General features: G+C 38.5%; 1 protein-coding gene across 4 annotated transcripts in view; it reads right to left on the reverse strand.

Annotated features, from left to right (window-relative positions):
* Positions 1-15,954, reverse strand: part of KIAA1614 (KIAA1614 ortholog) — a 47,444-nt gene that overhangs the window by 17,875 nt on the left and 13,615 nt on the right. For all 4 annotated transcript variants that reach the window (XM_087930446.1, XM_026703293.2, XM_087930447.1 and 1 more), the window contains 3 exons: positions 9,795-9,938; positions 6,573-8,179; positions 1,777-1,963 (listed from right to left, as the gene is read on the reverse strand). In XM_087930446.1, coding sequence (XP_087786572.1) covers positions 1,777-1,963; positions 6,573-8,179; positions 9,795-9,938 — 1,938 coding nt within the window. The remainder of the gene's footprint in view (positions 1-1,776; positions 1,964-6,572; positions 8,180-9,794; positions 9,939-15,954) is intronic.

The raw sequence follows: 15,954 nt of genomic DNA on the forward strand, positions 1-15,954 counted from the left end.
TGGGGAGAACTGCAGCAGACCTCAGGGGAGTTCAGCAGAGGAAAGATTATATCACCGAGAGGTGCAAGTAGACACGCAGGAAGCATTTGTTGCTAACAAACTGAAAGAGATATTCAGTCTGTGCTGCCTGCTTTCCCTGGGAGAAAAAGGGCTTTAAGAAGAGACTGGATTGCCATTTGTCCAGAATGATATCGGGTCTCCTGCTTGTGCAGGGTTGGACTAGAAGACCTCCAAGGTCCCTTCCAACTCTGTTATTCTGTTAAAACTAACACAATGAATTATGGGACACAGCTTGGGAGCCTTACCTGAGTGAACTTGAGGTTCACTCTTACTGACCACATAAATAGATCTTCTCCAGGAAAATGTGTCCCCAAAAGAGCCCTTCAATGATGCATCCATCACCCTTGTAATCAACTTTATCCATCTTGACACTGATAACTCTTCCCTTTCTTTCAATTTTTCTCCTCCCACCAAATGGGACAGCATAGCAGAATACAGGGAGGTTCAACTCTACCAGTTAACGGAAAATGTCCAGATTCTTTTAGACGGCAAATGTGTATCCTGCATATATCTTTCACAAATAACGTTCAGATTCTATGTGGTCTTAGAGAAGTACCTCACATCCTAAATCTACTTTGCAAAATTGTTCCAAAGATAAAAACTGGGAAAACACAAATTAAAAAGCATTTGGTTAAGCTTGCTAGCCACACCAAATATTAGAATTACTTTCCTCCTGGCAACCTTTTCCACTTCCAACTGGTTGGTACTCTGGAGGCCTTTCCTTTACAAAATACAAGATACTATGAGGATGAGATGAGTTGAGAAGCTGTAAATTAATTAGCTGCTCCTTATTTTCTTTAGTATATTTCTTATATATTTCCTCAGTTTAATTGTGTCTGATTCTTGAAGTCCGCATGGAGAAATCCCTCCAGTTTTCTTAGCAAGTTTTTTCGTAAGTGGTTTGCTGTTGTTTTCTTCCTAGGGCTGAGATTGATTCACCATGATCACCCAGCCAGCTTTCTGCCTAATGCAGGATTAGAACTCACAGTCCCCTGGTGTCTTAATCATTATGGCAATCTGGCTCTTCTTTAGTATATGCCCATGATCGTGAACCTACGGCATGCGTGCGGGAAATGGCACACAGAGCCACTTCTACCGGCAACGCGAGAGGTCACCCGGAAGAGCCTCACTGCACATGTGTGCACACCTCCCGCCTGACAGCTGATTGTCGGGTATCTGGCGCATATGTGCAGGGGGGCACAGAAGATGCGCATGCATGCGTAGACGCATGGGGGGCAGGCGCATTGCCTTCTGGGTGTTGTCACATGAGCACGAGCACAATTTTCGGCACAGGAGCCGAAAAAGGTTAGCCACCACTGGTCTATGCCATTGCAAAGAAAGAGCTCATGGTAGGAAAAAAGCAAAAACATTTTTACTTAAACTGTGTCTTGGTCATCAAAAACCAGTTTTGGTTAACCTTCAACAGAAGAAAAGATTAAATGGCAGTAACAACTCCCACATTTGCTGGACTGGTGAGGGATTATGGGAAATGAAGTTCAGTTAATTTAGAGAATATCAAGTTAGGAAGGCTGATGGACAGGGTCTCTCAGTAGCAGATCATCTGGCCATGCTGGTTGAGAAGTTCCAACATGTGAAGAGGGATTAATTTGGGAATTAATTGATTTGCTTTAGCTTTAGAAAAATGAGGTTACAAACAGCCCTGCTCTATGACATCCCCACCTCAACTTCCTAACAACATGATATATTTCTACTCACCACTGAATAATATTTGCTTGCCCAGGTTTTATCTTCTGCATATCTGCTACTGGAGCTTCTCTGCTGATTGACTGAGTGGAGTTTGTCAAGTTGGTCTCTTCAGTTGTCAGGGAGAGGTTAATAGCAGTGGAACTGATGATATTGGGAGCAACAGGGGGAACATCACATGTGGAGGATGATGGACCTACTGCAACGATACAGATACGTCCAATTGCTGTTCTTAGAACACCTTTGGGGTGGACTTCCACCTTCAGCTAGTATGACAGGACATAACAAGTAATTGTGGCTTAGCACATAATGTCTGATATACATCCTTTTATCAAAGAAAATGTTAACATATATCAGATGCCACCCTGTACAGTGGCACAATCCAAATTGGAGAATCATAGGAGAGATCTTACATACTGTATCTCTTTCCCCCAATACAAAATAATGCTATGAAATAAGAGTTCTTTGAAGATACTGAGAATTTCATTAGATCTTTCTGAATTCTCTACAATCTTTAGAAATATAGTAATAATTCATCCAATTTGACAATAATATAGGCATAGCATTAAATTGTCACAAAAACTTTCTGGCTTTTTGATTTCCAGATTGCTCTAGAAACAAGCTTAAAATGGACTTGTTATATAGAAGGCCAGAAGAAGTAAAATAAGTCAGAGTGGGCTGGTACTGATGACATTACTTCATTTGATAATGACATCTGCAAGAAAACAGCCAAGGTCAGAGAGCACTAAGGACCCCACAGTTCAATCCTGAGCTATAAATATTGTCTTCTACTGGTAAAAGAAGTCATTTTATTGTAACATATTCTTAATTTTCACCAACAGCTCCCACTTTTAAGACATAATGCTAGTTTTCATATCTGAAGACAGCAACTTAACTAGGGTATTACAAGAGTTTAAAAACTCTTCTGCTTATAACTACATAACCAGCAGTATCATCACAATACACATAACGCATTGTGACTTTCAGGATGATAACACAAATAACCTACAGCTTGTAGAGAAATTCTTGACAGCTAATTCTAAGTATTCTCTTCCATGCAATAGAGGAGTAATAAGCCTGAAGAAAAAGTACTGGTACTTGCCAAAAGAAATCCCATAAAAATGTTTTCAGCTGAAGTTTCTTTTAAAAATTCTTTGAAAAAGTTGAGAAATAAATAAGTCCATCCTGATTCAAGATTGCAGATTGAGGGTTGCACAAATGCAAGAAATTTATGACTGAAGCAAATTGGACAATTAATTTTACAATTTGGCAAGTGTAAAAAATTATATAAAAAATATTAGTATACAAAATTTCATTGATTTCTTTAAAAAATGAGATTATGTTCTGCATCTGTTTAGCATAAGGAGAAGAATGGGGAAGTCCCATTACCATTTGTGGGGCCTCATATACTATCCTGGGGGCTGGTGTTCTGTGGGATCTTTTCTCTTGAATTAGAAGTCAGATAATCCAATTTTGAATATATGTGTAATTCCTACACACTTATGTAGAAAAGGTTTTGCTTTGCAAAAATTCAACCCAAACAAATGGAATAAGCAGAAATAGCAGGATGGCTTATTGATTGATTCAATTTCCATCTACATCTAGTGACACTGGGCAGCAAAGAATAATAAAACTGATAAATTAAACATGGATTGAACTGAAACATAATTAAATGTAGGCATGGGAAGTAAATACAAGCAGTCTCAATTTATGACCACAATTGGGTCTGGAATTTTGGTTCTAATCATTGGGGATAAGCGAGATGCCCAGGTGAGAGCTTCACAATCCTGGCTCTCTTAGTTGCAGTCATTAAGTGGGTAGAACAAAGGAGCTACCTGCCCAAAAGGCACAGAAGGGAATTCTTGCACCGAACTGTAGAAAAGAAGCTCAGATCTTTGTGATCTAAATTTTGTTTCTCCAATCCAGTGCTGAATTTTCTGTCCTTTCTATGCACAGAAGGGAATTCCAGCACTGGCCTGGAAAAAAGAAAGTTGGGTCTTTTTGTTGGAAAGTTGGACTTTTCCTCTGTGTGCAGAAAGGACCTGCTCCACTGGGCTGGAGAAAGGAAGCTCAGATCTTCAGAAGCCAAGCTTCCTTTCTCTGACCCGCTCCAGGGGTCCCCCTCTCCTCTGTGTGCTATGCCCTTCAAAAATATCACTTTCGTTCATTTTCTAGCTGGAAAGCTAGGAAGGCAATGTTTCGAAGGATAGAAAGGCTTTTCTAGGCTTCACAAAAATTGTGTTCATTGGCTGTTTTGTTAGCAGATGCACAAAAAGGCAAAGGTATGAGGACCTGGGCATGACTGGGGCATGGAGAAGGCCAGGGCCTTCCAAATGTGGTGGGATAGAGAGAAATAGACAAGGGGGCAGGCTGAAACCTCCAGGGTGGCAGCAACTTTGTGTGTGCTGGTGGCCCAGGTGGGTAGCTGAGATGTGGGACAGAGATGGGTAGGGAAGAGTTAAGGCACCCCTAAGTCATAAGGACCACCATGCTGCCAAGCACCCAAATCTTGATCATGTGGCTGCAGGAGAATTGCAATGGCTGTAATTTCGGTCAGGGGTCATACTTCTCTTTGTTCAATGCTGTCATAATTTTGAATGGTCGCTGAACGAATAGTCATAAATTGAGGACTACTGGTATTTGAATATTTCTATTATTTTTCATTTTGAGGAAAACATAACATTGATTGAATTATTGCATAACTGCAAATTAGGGTTATTGCTTTGTGGTGGTGGTGGTGGTGGTGGTGGAGAGAGAGGGGGGGAGGGAGGGAGGCCATAGGTAAGAAGGTAAGATAAGATCAACATAATATTTATTTACTTACTTACTTACTTTACTTACTTATTTTTAGCCAGTGCCTTCCCTTTTATTTTTGCCTAAGATTATCAATTCTTTCCCTTCAGCAAATAATTTTCCTAAGCAATTTCAATCATGGCATTGTGAAGATCTTTCCACTGGATTGGGACTGACTTAGCTTATCAGTGATTTGCTGTTCCTTAATGGTTCCAGTCTTACATTTTCCATGATACATTTTCATTTAAGTAAAGAATCTTTGCTATCAACTCTTCCCTTCATTTGACGGTGTTTTTCATGGTTCAGTTTGTATAATTTGTCACTAGGTTTTTTTTGTCTTTTTTCTCAATAACTAAAAATAATTATCATATGTATTCCAATAATAACTAAGTGTATTGTTCTGCTCCAGTCCAGGATGATGCGTGATAGTTTTCCCTCTACAACTGCTTTACTCAGATTTCCAGATGGACATATTCCTCCAGTCTTAAATTACATTTTGAGAAAACCAAACTATTGGTTTTCTTCCCAATTGACATTCTTTTTCTTTTCCTCCTTTTTTTATTTTCAGAATTGTCAATTGTAGACACCTTCTGTGGGAAAATACCTGGAAGTTCTTGTTAATGGGAAACTTAAAGTTGATAAAACTACAAAGGTTCTTTTTTTATGTACAGCTTCTGAATTCATTTATTTCTTACTATTGAAAAGGCTGAGAATACTGAAGTACATAGCTTTTTGACAGCTGTTCATGAAGTTGCTCCACATCCTCTGGATGGGTCTGGAATAGTCCGTATAGTTTATGGACCTCTCTTAAGTGTAGCTGGTTAGACTGGCTAGGACCTCAGAAACACTATCAGTTTAAATTGCTTAGATTGACAAGAACATCCAATTCTTGAATAACCTAATATGAAATAATGATTCTGTGTGTTCAGTTCACACATGTAATCAAGGCTGTTCAATTATTCTCTGCCTTAGAATAACTGTCTCATGTTTCTGAGCTTTTTCCCATCTAGCTCCTCCTACTTGGAAGTTATTCCCCCTTGAACTACATTAGGATCTGATTTTTCAGGGCTTACAAATACTTCAAAAAAATTTCAGGACCTTTATGAAATTGAAAGAACTTTCCAATATTAATACATGTTATCAATTAAAGTATGATAGTGTTGGGATTCTATGTTTTAAATTGATTACATTGTTTTGTTGTTTACATTATAAAGCATTGCAAACTATACCCTTCTTTGTACTATGCTAAATACCATTACTACCATTTGCATTTATAATCCATGGAAAGATAATCTTTTATTAGATTAATAATCAGTTAATCTTTAAGGACCTACAATATTCTTTCTTTTTGCTACATGAGACTGATGCTACTAACTTCTCCTCTCAAAATTTAATTATCTTCCATAGTCTGAAAGATATGCAATTTGTATGTTAGCTCTTATTCTTTGATTAGTGATGATCAGCTTTCTAATAATTTTGATTGTAATAGTAAAATTGGAAAACTATCAAGATACATATTAAAACTGCATTGTTTAATGTACTTGCATAGCGCATAATAGAGTATGCTGTGATAAGAGTTAGCAAATTGCACAAATTAGTGGAGGAGATGACTATACAATAGTCATTGTAATATCTTTAGAATCCAGCTGCATGCCTCAGCATCTTGGAAATCAACAGAAAGAAATAGTTACGGCCCTCACGTCTTCCTTTGGACATTCTTTAGCTTTTGTTTATTTACTTTGGAAAGTCGATGCTAATGAAATATGGGTTTACATTCTTTTAGATATTCTTCCAACTACTCTAAATATGTCCTCTTAACTTTGTTTTCTCACTGTTGCTTACCTCTTATATACCCTCACTATTTCTTCTTATTCAAATTTGTGTAAATATCCCAAATATTCATGTTCAGACCAAATAGCTATCTTTCAATAAAACAATGTTAACTGGGCACACATTTTTAATATCCTTATTGGAGAGATTCTCTTTTTTACAGCCAAGTCAACATGATTTCTTACCTTGATTTTTTCTCATCTTCTCACTCTCCTCAAGTTGCTCATCTCTGCCCGTTATTATGGTTTGGGGCTCTGGCTTGGTAGATATGTTGCTGTGATTATTGGAGGACAAAGCCAAGTGTTTGGAGAACATCCCTGGATTCTGCTGGCCATTATGCTCCTCTAGCCCAGATACACCCACATCCTGGAAATCAGAATAGGCGGCTGAAACTGATAGTTCGTTAGTTTTATTTATATGCCCAGGATCCTGTTTGATCAATTTGTGGCTACCCGTTAAAACAGCTCTCCTGTAAGACATTGGGGAGGAGTGAACTTTCCCAGTAGCAGGGGGTGCTGGTATTAGATTCATTAAACTGTTGGTCGTGGCCACCTGCTTTGTATGCTGCTTGGTTTGGCATAAATGTTTGACTGGTCTATTCACAGGAACTTTAATACCATCTTGAAAAACTAACTGCTGAGAATAGATGGGAGATATGGGTTCTCTCAGTTGGGCACCAGGTACCTTTGTTTGTGCTTTGTCTTTGTCTTCCTTCTCTATTTGACACAGATTCATTTGCTGTTTGTTTCCTGGAATGGCTACCTGAGCATCCTGATCTTTTACCTCAGAGCCTCCTTGCAAGCTACAAATTTGTGCTTCATCAGTACCTGACCCAATTTCCGATCTGCTTACGTTAGGAATGTTACACCGGGTAATTTCTTTACTAGTTTTGCAGCTGCCGTTTCCCCATTTCCCGTCCCTGGTAACAGTGTTGGCTTTCTTCTCTGAAGAACACAATGATCTAGGGACACCATGACAGTTTTTGATTGCAAATTGCAGACTGTTGATGCCAGCTTCTTCACTGTCTGTCCTGTAGCTGTCTGATGTGTCAGTGGTGCTGCCTAAAGCTGAGTCCATATCTTCACTGCTAGTAACTTCGCCAATATACGTCTCCCTGGTGCATTCTGCAAAAACACGCTGCCGAGAAGGAAGGATCCACAATGGAGTCCTTTTGGGACCTAGAGGCTTTGTCCGTGAGTTCTCCTGGAAAGCACCAAGCTCCTTGTTTCCATTAGTGTGAACAGTATCACTACCTCCAGGAAGGACATTGGCAATTTCAGGTTTGCCATTCCCAGTTTGGTTGACTCTAGTGTCTGCTGAATTGTTGATATAAGATCCACAGGCATTACACTTGCTTTCTTTATTGAATTGAGGAGGCTTCCCTTTTTCAGAGCTTCCTTCATTGCTTTGGTGAATATGCATTTTGGCTCCTTGTCCCACGCTTTGATGTTCCCAGCTAGGTTTGTTGATGCTACTCTCTTTACGCTGGAGGTCGCCATTTATATAGTCAGCAAGATATGGTTTGGAGAGCAGAGGGCCCTGGCCAAGAGATAACAGAATTGAATCTAAGGGCCGTTTCTGACGTTGCTGTAGACGTTCCAAATAGCGAACTTCAGCATCCCTTGCAGATTCATCCTCAAAACGCACCCGAGAAGAAGATGGTCCTTGCTTCCTCTGCTGCCCATAGCTGGAGTCACCACTAGAAGAATCACTCTGGTTTCCACTGATGTGGCTGTTTCCATCCTTCAAAACAAAGTCTTTTGTGTCTGCAACAGAAGATCTACAGGTACCCCTATGAACCAAAGAAAAGATTATTTTTATTACTTGGTGAAACTATCCACTTTGATACTCATTTCATCTATCTACAAACCTTTAGCAGAAGGGACTGTTTGTCTTAATGTCTTAATGGCTACCTATTACAGCCTAATGAAGAACCAAGCCTTCTAGTATTCCTCAAGTCTTTGCTACCTAACCTCATTTTGTCAATGAGTAAAAATAAAACGTAATATGTGTCTAGCTCCTTGTACAATCATCAGATCAACAAGAGATCTAGCATTTTGTTACAGTCCTAGCATACAACGAATCAGCAAGCTGAATGTATACTTCTAAATGAAGAATAACTTAGGACTGGAAAATGGCTGGGATATGCTGTGGAAAGTTGAAATTGCTTGGAATAATATACGATATAATACAAGACATAATCAGATAATATCTGAAGACAAAAATTAGTTTCAAGTAGGGCTCACATTCAACTGCAAACCAAATTCAGACCTATTTACTTTTATAGGCAAAAGTAAATAATTATCAGACTCTGGTTATATATATGTTACATGTTACAATGGTGAAAGGGCAATGCTTGTGAATGCATTTAAAGAAGCGTACTTTACAACTATATGTTGATTTATTTTTCACAATTAGCTGTGCTCCAAAATATTTCTTCCAGGAATTGAAGTGTTCTATTTTTAAAGAAGGGGAAAAGGGAAAAAACCATTGAACTATTTTTTTCACTAGCTGCCTTGTCATTGTAGAATATACTATCTCCTGAAATCCATATAGTCTCCCCCTTCTGTAAATGTTTTTAAGAATTAGCATTTGGAGTTGTTAAAATATGCAACAAGGATTATCTCTAATATTTGTTTTTGCCAATTCCTTATCTTTATATTATTGCCATAATTATGTCACAATGTTTATTTTATGAGATTACTTGGATATTTATGAGATTACTTGGATATTAGCTCCCCAGAGTCTCTGGAACTGAATGAGATATAAGTATTAGCAAATAAATATTTATTTTGTTTGTGTTTATAATAATTTTTGATGCATTTGGTATATGAAAAAGTTTGTGCAGAAAGAAAATTGAAGCACTAAAGATGCGATTCACAATAGAAATAGCAATTTTTATAAAGTTTAAACTGTCCACTATTTTTGAAAAACTGCATTTTATAAAATTACTGTGATGTCAGAAAACATTTAAGTCTTATGCATCCTCATAATTAATATTTTATTGCAAAGGACAGCTAGACACATGACAAATAATTTGAATCTCAAATTATCAATCTCAATAATTTGAATCTCATTTGAATCTCATTCTTTTACATAGCATTATTTGAATAAAATGTTTATGTTTACTTTCATGGTTTCCTTCAGGTAGATAATATTTAGGCTCTGAATCAACATACATACATTTATTTAATCTATCATTTTTATTCTTGTACAGCATTTTATTTGTAAGATGAAAACTTTAAATGATTACAGATGTGAACAACAGAGAGCCTGGAAAGCAACTACAACTGAATGGCATATACTGGAAAAATAACCCACAGAGTCTTCTTGACTAGAGTTCCTCCCTTCTCATGCCAATCCAGTCCAGATCCTCAAGGCTACCAAATGGAAATGACCAAGCTTACCTCTTGTCTGCGGGGGCAGTAAGCAGGATGTTATGGCTAGCTCGGAGCGGGTTTGTCCTGGCCTTCATGCGAGCTCTCTGTAGCAGCTGCTTGGCCTGTTCATGCCTGGGGCTCAGCTCCAGCTTTTGGTTAGGAACAAAGACCCTGCAGGCAAGGCAACAGAGAACAAACAATGGTGGATTAGTGAGGAGGGGGTGGGGAATACAGATTAAGAGTGGTTTAGGGTGGCAGTATAGTGGAGAGACACCGTAGTTGTAGAGGTTGAATTGAGGCTTCCACTGTAGTCTGACTTAAAACAGAGGGTATTTTTCATGGCCAATCTATTCTCAAGCAGACTAATGATCAGACATCAGGCTAGCCAGAATATCAACAGTAAGAAGACAGTAGCAATGCTAAAGTGTTCAAGAAAGATATACGCTTAACATTTATAAAATACATGTAAAGGCAGGCATTTGTTCATGTAAGAGTAAAAGGATGCATGATAGTAAAGAGCTATTTACAGTGTTCTATGTAAAATAAAGTAGAGGTAAAGATGGCCTAAACTTGGCTTTGATTCCTTGTGGAAGCTTTGGTTCAGCTTTCCTGGCACTGGTTGCAGGCATGGTCTGGCTTCTTCCCCATCCCCCCCACACTTTTCTTTTTCAATCCCAGTTCTCCCACCCAAAGACAAATCACACTAGCCTGCTTTTCCCCTGAAATCAGGCAGAAGCAAGGAGAATAATCAGGCTGTACCAATTTTTGTGAAGATGGGACTTCCAGAATTCAGCTAATGGAGTATGATTATACACTGCTTCAGATTTTTATGAGAAATATCACACACACACACACACACACTCCTTGACTTATAATCAGTCATTTAGTGACTATTTGTAGTAACCACAGGATCCAAAAATGAGTTATGACCCAGTTTCAAAGTTCCAATATTTGGGCTCCTCTTGAAGTCATGTGCACTTGGCCTGCATTTATATTTATGGCTGTTTACAGCCCCCACAGCAATGTGACTGCAATTTACAACATATTTACTGGAAACCACTGTTTACTTCCAGTTTCCTGCAAAAATTGTCACATAGCAAACAATGGATTAGTTTAAAAGCTGTGGTGTTAAGGCCACAAAAAGACCTTAAAACCAGTCTGGTCACATGGTGAGCCACTTTATGGCAGTCACGACTTACGACCATTATTGCAGGCTCAATTATGCATAGAAATATTTTTAGCAGGTATTTTGCAGATAATACTATAAATGCCCCACAACAGTCAGACAACAAAAAGAATATGCAATTTTTAGATCTCTTAAGAAAATAAATATAAAATAGTGGATACAATTGAAAAACAAATGATTTTCTCAGAGATAAAATATAAAAGAGAAGATCTGAATATTGACCATTTGTACATTTTGAAATGTATGGTTTGTCTAACAAGCAAAATACTGTATAAGCAACATAGTACACTGTTTTCATTTAGACAAATTACAATGTCTTTTTATAATTATAAATTTATTATATTATCCTTCTTTCTTCAGGGAATTAATTCCTCCCCTATTAATATTACCTCAGCTTTTCATTATTCCTAAAACATATAGAAGCTGATATTGCTGCTTCTTTAAACATTTGCCATATTGCGGTTTGCCATCTTATCATGTGACCCATTTTCTCCCCTACAGAGCTTACCAACACACTCAGACATTTCCTATTTGTCTTGATCATAATCTTTACAATTACTTTAATCAGCTTAGTGAGTCACTTTGGCTGACCCAAGTTTAACTCTTTCAGCCTAGAATGTGATTGCACATAGAGGCTAGTAATAAGCATACAACTTGTTTTCACAGGTCTCTTTCAGACATGAAGAGATAAAGCATGTCTCCAATGATGTTTGACGACCTATTTGAAATATCATACTTCCTTTAAAATTTTTCAGACACTGATTTAAAGAAACCCCTCCAATGAGATACATTATGCTTCCAGGAGCGCCTGCTTATCTATGTATATTTATTTAATATTTAGCCTTTCATTAAGCAGCTCAAGGTAGAATAGATACATCTCCTAGGATATAGGTCATGTTGAGGGAAAGAATGGCCCAAAGACATGTAATGCTGTCGGTGGGAGCCTTATCATCCCAAATAACACTATTCTGATAAAGTAAATTCTTTAGAAAATAAAACATATGACACATTTTCTGCAAAACACTTTGTTTCAAGCGCCTGTATCTCTCTCTCTCTCACACACACACACACACATAGAAACAAAAAAAGTATACAGTACAAGAGGCTTCAGATCATATTATGACTTGATTTCTAGCCTCATTTGTATTTGTGTTCCAGTCTGTCAAGCTCCATCTGGATTTTGAGCCTATCTTTTGGGTGTTGGCTATTCCTGCCAGTTAGTATCATCTGCAAATTTGGTAAGTTCCCCTTCTATTCCCTCATCTAAGTCATTTATGAAGATATTGAAGAGTACTGGGTCTACGAGAGAACCTTGTGGTACCCCAATGCTTACTTCCCTCCATATAGATGTAGTACCATCAAGGACTACTCATTGAGTACGATTTGTCAGCCAGTTACAAATCCATCTGATGGTGATACTATCTATCCCACTTTTTTCTAGCTTACCAAAAAGGTGATTTACTTATGCTAGTCACCAGGAGGCAGCACATGACAACTGTTGTCCTTATTTGGGACTCCTCAGGCATATGTAGCCATGGATATATCTCTGCCAGGAATTGAACTCATGGTGCACTGTAGATAACCATATTTTTCAGAGTAGATGCTCCGAAGTATAAGATGCACCTAGCTTTGGGGTGAGGAAAACAAGAAAAAAATTCTGCCTCTGCCTTCCAGCAATTTGCATACTTGCAGCACACAGCAAAAAGCTTGGTCAGCTTCATCACAGCCTGATTAGCACAAGCAGCTGATTGTCGGTTGGATCGGCCTCCTGACGATCAGGTGTTTCAGGCCCCCATTTTCAGCTTCCGCACACCCCATTTTCCACCCATTCCAATACCCTTCACTCAGAATGGGCCCAAAATGGGGTGCACGGAGGCCAAAAACGGTATGTACAGAGGCTGAAAATGGGATGCTGAGGCCGAAAATGGGGTGCGCGGAGGCGACACTAGGCCATGGCAATCCCTGCAACCTGAAACAGCTGATCGTCGGGAGGCCGATCCAACCGACGATCAGAAGCTGACCAGGCTGTTTGCAGCAAGGAGGCAAATTGCTGGGAGGCAGAGACTGAAGGGTGGGAGCCGGCAGGTGGGTGGGGCTTTGGCAACATTCACTGTATAAGACCACACAGACATTTCCATCCACTTTTGGAGGGGAGTGCATCTTACACATTGAAAAATATGATACTTCCTTGTAGGGAATCACAAAGAGAAGAAACAAACAAACATCTCTCAAAAGAGGCACCCAATCTCTTCAGTATTGCACTGTTGCTATGTATGCCCTATTAACTTTGAGTTAGGTGTTTGGTTTAGAGATAAGAGGAGGAACAAGCAATTTAATCAAATGTTTGGAATTGTTCTCTATATGAAATTAATCTCCAGGCCTCTTTTCCCTCTCCTTCTTTTAAAAATATATTTAGATATTATTTTATTAGCTCTGCTTCTCTCTCTTTATTTGGTTTGGCACAATAAAATTCTTTTCAAAGTTTATATCTACTAAGCATCTGGTACATGCCTTTGAGTCAGCATTGACTCCTGACAATTGCCTGATCTAATCCTTGCTGTTTACTTGGTTTTCTTTTTTTCAGCAGTGGTTTGCCATTGTCTGCTTCCTAGGGCTGAGAGAAAATGACTGGCTTAAGGCTCACTTCATACGTAAGCAGGAACAGAACTCAGTTTCTCAATTTCTAACCTGTTGCCTTAACCAGTACACCAAACTAATCCCGATTAAACATTTAGGATGAACTTAACATAAATCAAATTTCAGAAATATTTTCGAGCTGATCTTTCTGCTTTTTAAGTTGGACATTTTCATTTTTTTCAAATGCCCTATTTGATGACAAGTATAAAGTTTGATTTGTATTTTGAATATATATTGCAGTTTCAATTATATGTAATACTTACATTACATACATTAATATATGGAAACATGCTGATCTCTGTACCAAGAATTTTATGCATTTTTCTGGATGATTTGGGAGCATCAAAAATAATTAATGTTTATGTTTATTATAATTTTCGAATTCTACTCTTTGCCTTAATGTTTTTCCCTTCTACCCCAGCTCTGCCCTGGTAATTTTTGAATAGGGCCTATGGCATGCTATGCAAAATAGAACACAACCAGTGACTAGTGATCACAGAATGTGACTATCATTAGCATTACAGGAATGGGGCAAGTGATTAAATCTATTCTGCAATGTTACAACACAAGTGCAAAAGGGCGAAGCTTGAGTTGTAATAACATGACAAAGATCTTGTTATTCCGGCATCATTGTGTTTACGAATAGACAACTATGCATGACTCTTCACACAAAAAAATTGCTTCCTTTAGACCTACGAAATGATTTATCTTTAGAGTTGATGGAGCATAATAATTCAAGAAGTCTTGATTGAAATTTTGCTTTGGCCATAAACCAGCTATTGTGGCATTTGGCAAACCACTGCTTCTAGCCTCAGCTCTCCACAGCAATAAATGCTGACCTAGAGCGATATACAATATTACATACTGAAAAGATCTGCACCAGCAAACTTACATGATTATCAGAGGCGATTTAAAGACTAAAATGGGCCTCTCAAATGAGGTCATTTATGCATTTTCAAACTTGGTCCGCAGAGCTGGAACACGAAATAGATCTGTGTAAAGGTCCTCCTAGCTACAACTGCCAGTTGGTCTGAACTGATCCAGAAATTTAGGAAAACTTCCAAATTGTGCACAAGCGCTACTATCTGGGGTAGTCAGCCTATACAAAATTAATTGGGGAAATCTTTGGAGCTGGGCAGCGTCCAAAACCATACCACTTGATCTTCTTTGAATTGAATTTAAGCCAATTCATCCCCATTTAGACCTTAGTATAAGATGATAGAACACTGATGGCATCACCTGATCAACCCAGAGTTGAGATGTAAACTGGGTATCATCAACATACTGATAATACCTAACCCTGTGTCTTCAGATTATCTTACCTAACAGCTTCATATAGATGTTAATAGAACTGGAGAGAGAAGATTAAACTCAGAGTATCAGTACACTGCAAGGATTTAGGGATGGATCCCTTCCCCTCACCATGATCAGGCTGAAGAGGGAGAAGAATCACCTCAACCATTGTGCCTCTCCCCTCAAAATTCCTTGAGCTGGTCCAGAAGGACACCATGATCAATAGTTATGAAAGCTACCAAAAGATAAAGAACTGCATGTAAAATGTGCCATGTAAAATTACATAAAACATGATAAAATCTAAGACCACACTTCTATGTTGAAGGAACTTGGCACAGCAGATTCCATGCTCTGTAATAAAATATTTCTATCAGGAGCATCTGGACAAAGGTCAAGTGTGAATGACCAGGATATCTGATGATTAAAGGGAGGATAAATCTGGTACACATGTCTCTGTAAAAGGAGCAATGAGGAAGAACATGTTAAGTGGCTTCCACCCTTGCAGAATCACAGGAACAAAGCCTTTTAGCTCTGCATTAAAATACAGAGTTTTGCTATCCACCCCCACTATGATTAGGTAAACCATCAAAAGCAACAAGGAGGAGTGGAACATTAGAAAACAATTAAATTGTGTCCTTTGGACCAACAATTGTTCTGTTTTTCAGAATCCCTAATATGGCCTGAACGAAGTTAAACATTTTTTTCCTGCATGTATTTTGATAAATGTATATTTAGAGCAGATGCCAAACTGAAAGAGTTTTAAGATATTGCAGGATTCAATCTGGGTCAGTCACCTGGATCAGAGGTTTAGTCTTCTGAGCTTTCAGACTCCTGGTGACCACACATCCTGGTGAGATTGAAGTTCCCGAAGGATTGGATTGGATCCTGTAATATTATCCTGGGATACATATATTTGCCTTCACTCATGAGTTTTAACATATGTTGTAGTAATGGCCATTGTCATTTAGAAGGACTCTTTTTTCCCCTTAACAGAGGACTGAAAACCCCATAACACCCTAGCTTAGTTGGAAGTTGGACTTTGAAGAAGCAGGACAGAAAGAACATTGATGC

The sequence above is a fragment of the Pseudonaja textilis genome, chromosome 3 (assembly GCF_049901715.1).
Source record: "Pseudonaja textilis isolate UNSWEBS1 chromosome 3, rPseTex1.2, whole genome shotgun sequence".
Classification (NCBI taxonomy): domain Eukaryota; kingdom Metazoa; phylum Chordata; class Lepidosauria; order Squamata; family Elapidae; genus Pseudonaja; species Pseudonaja textilis.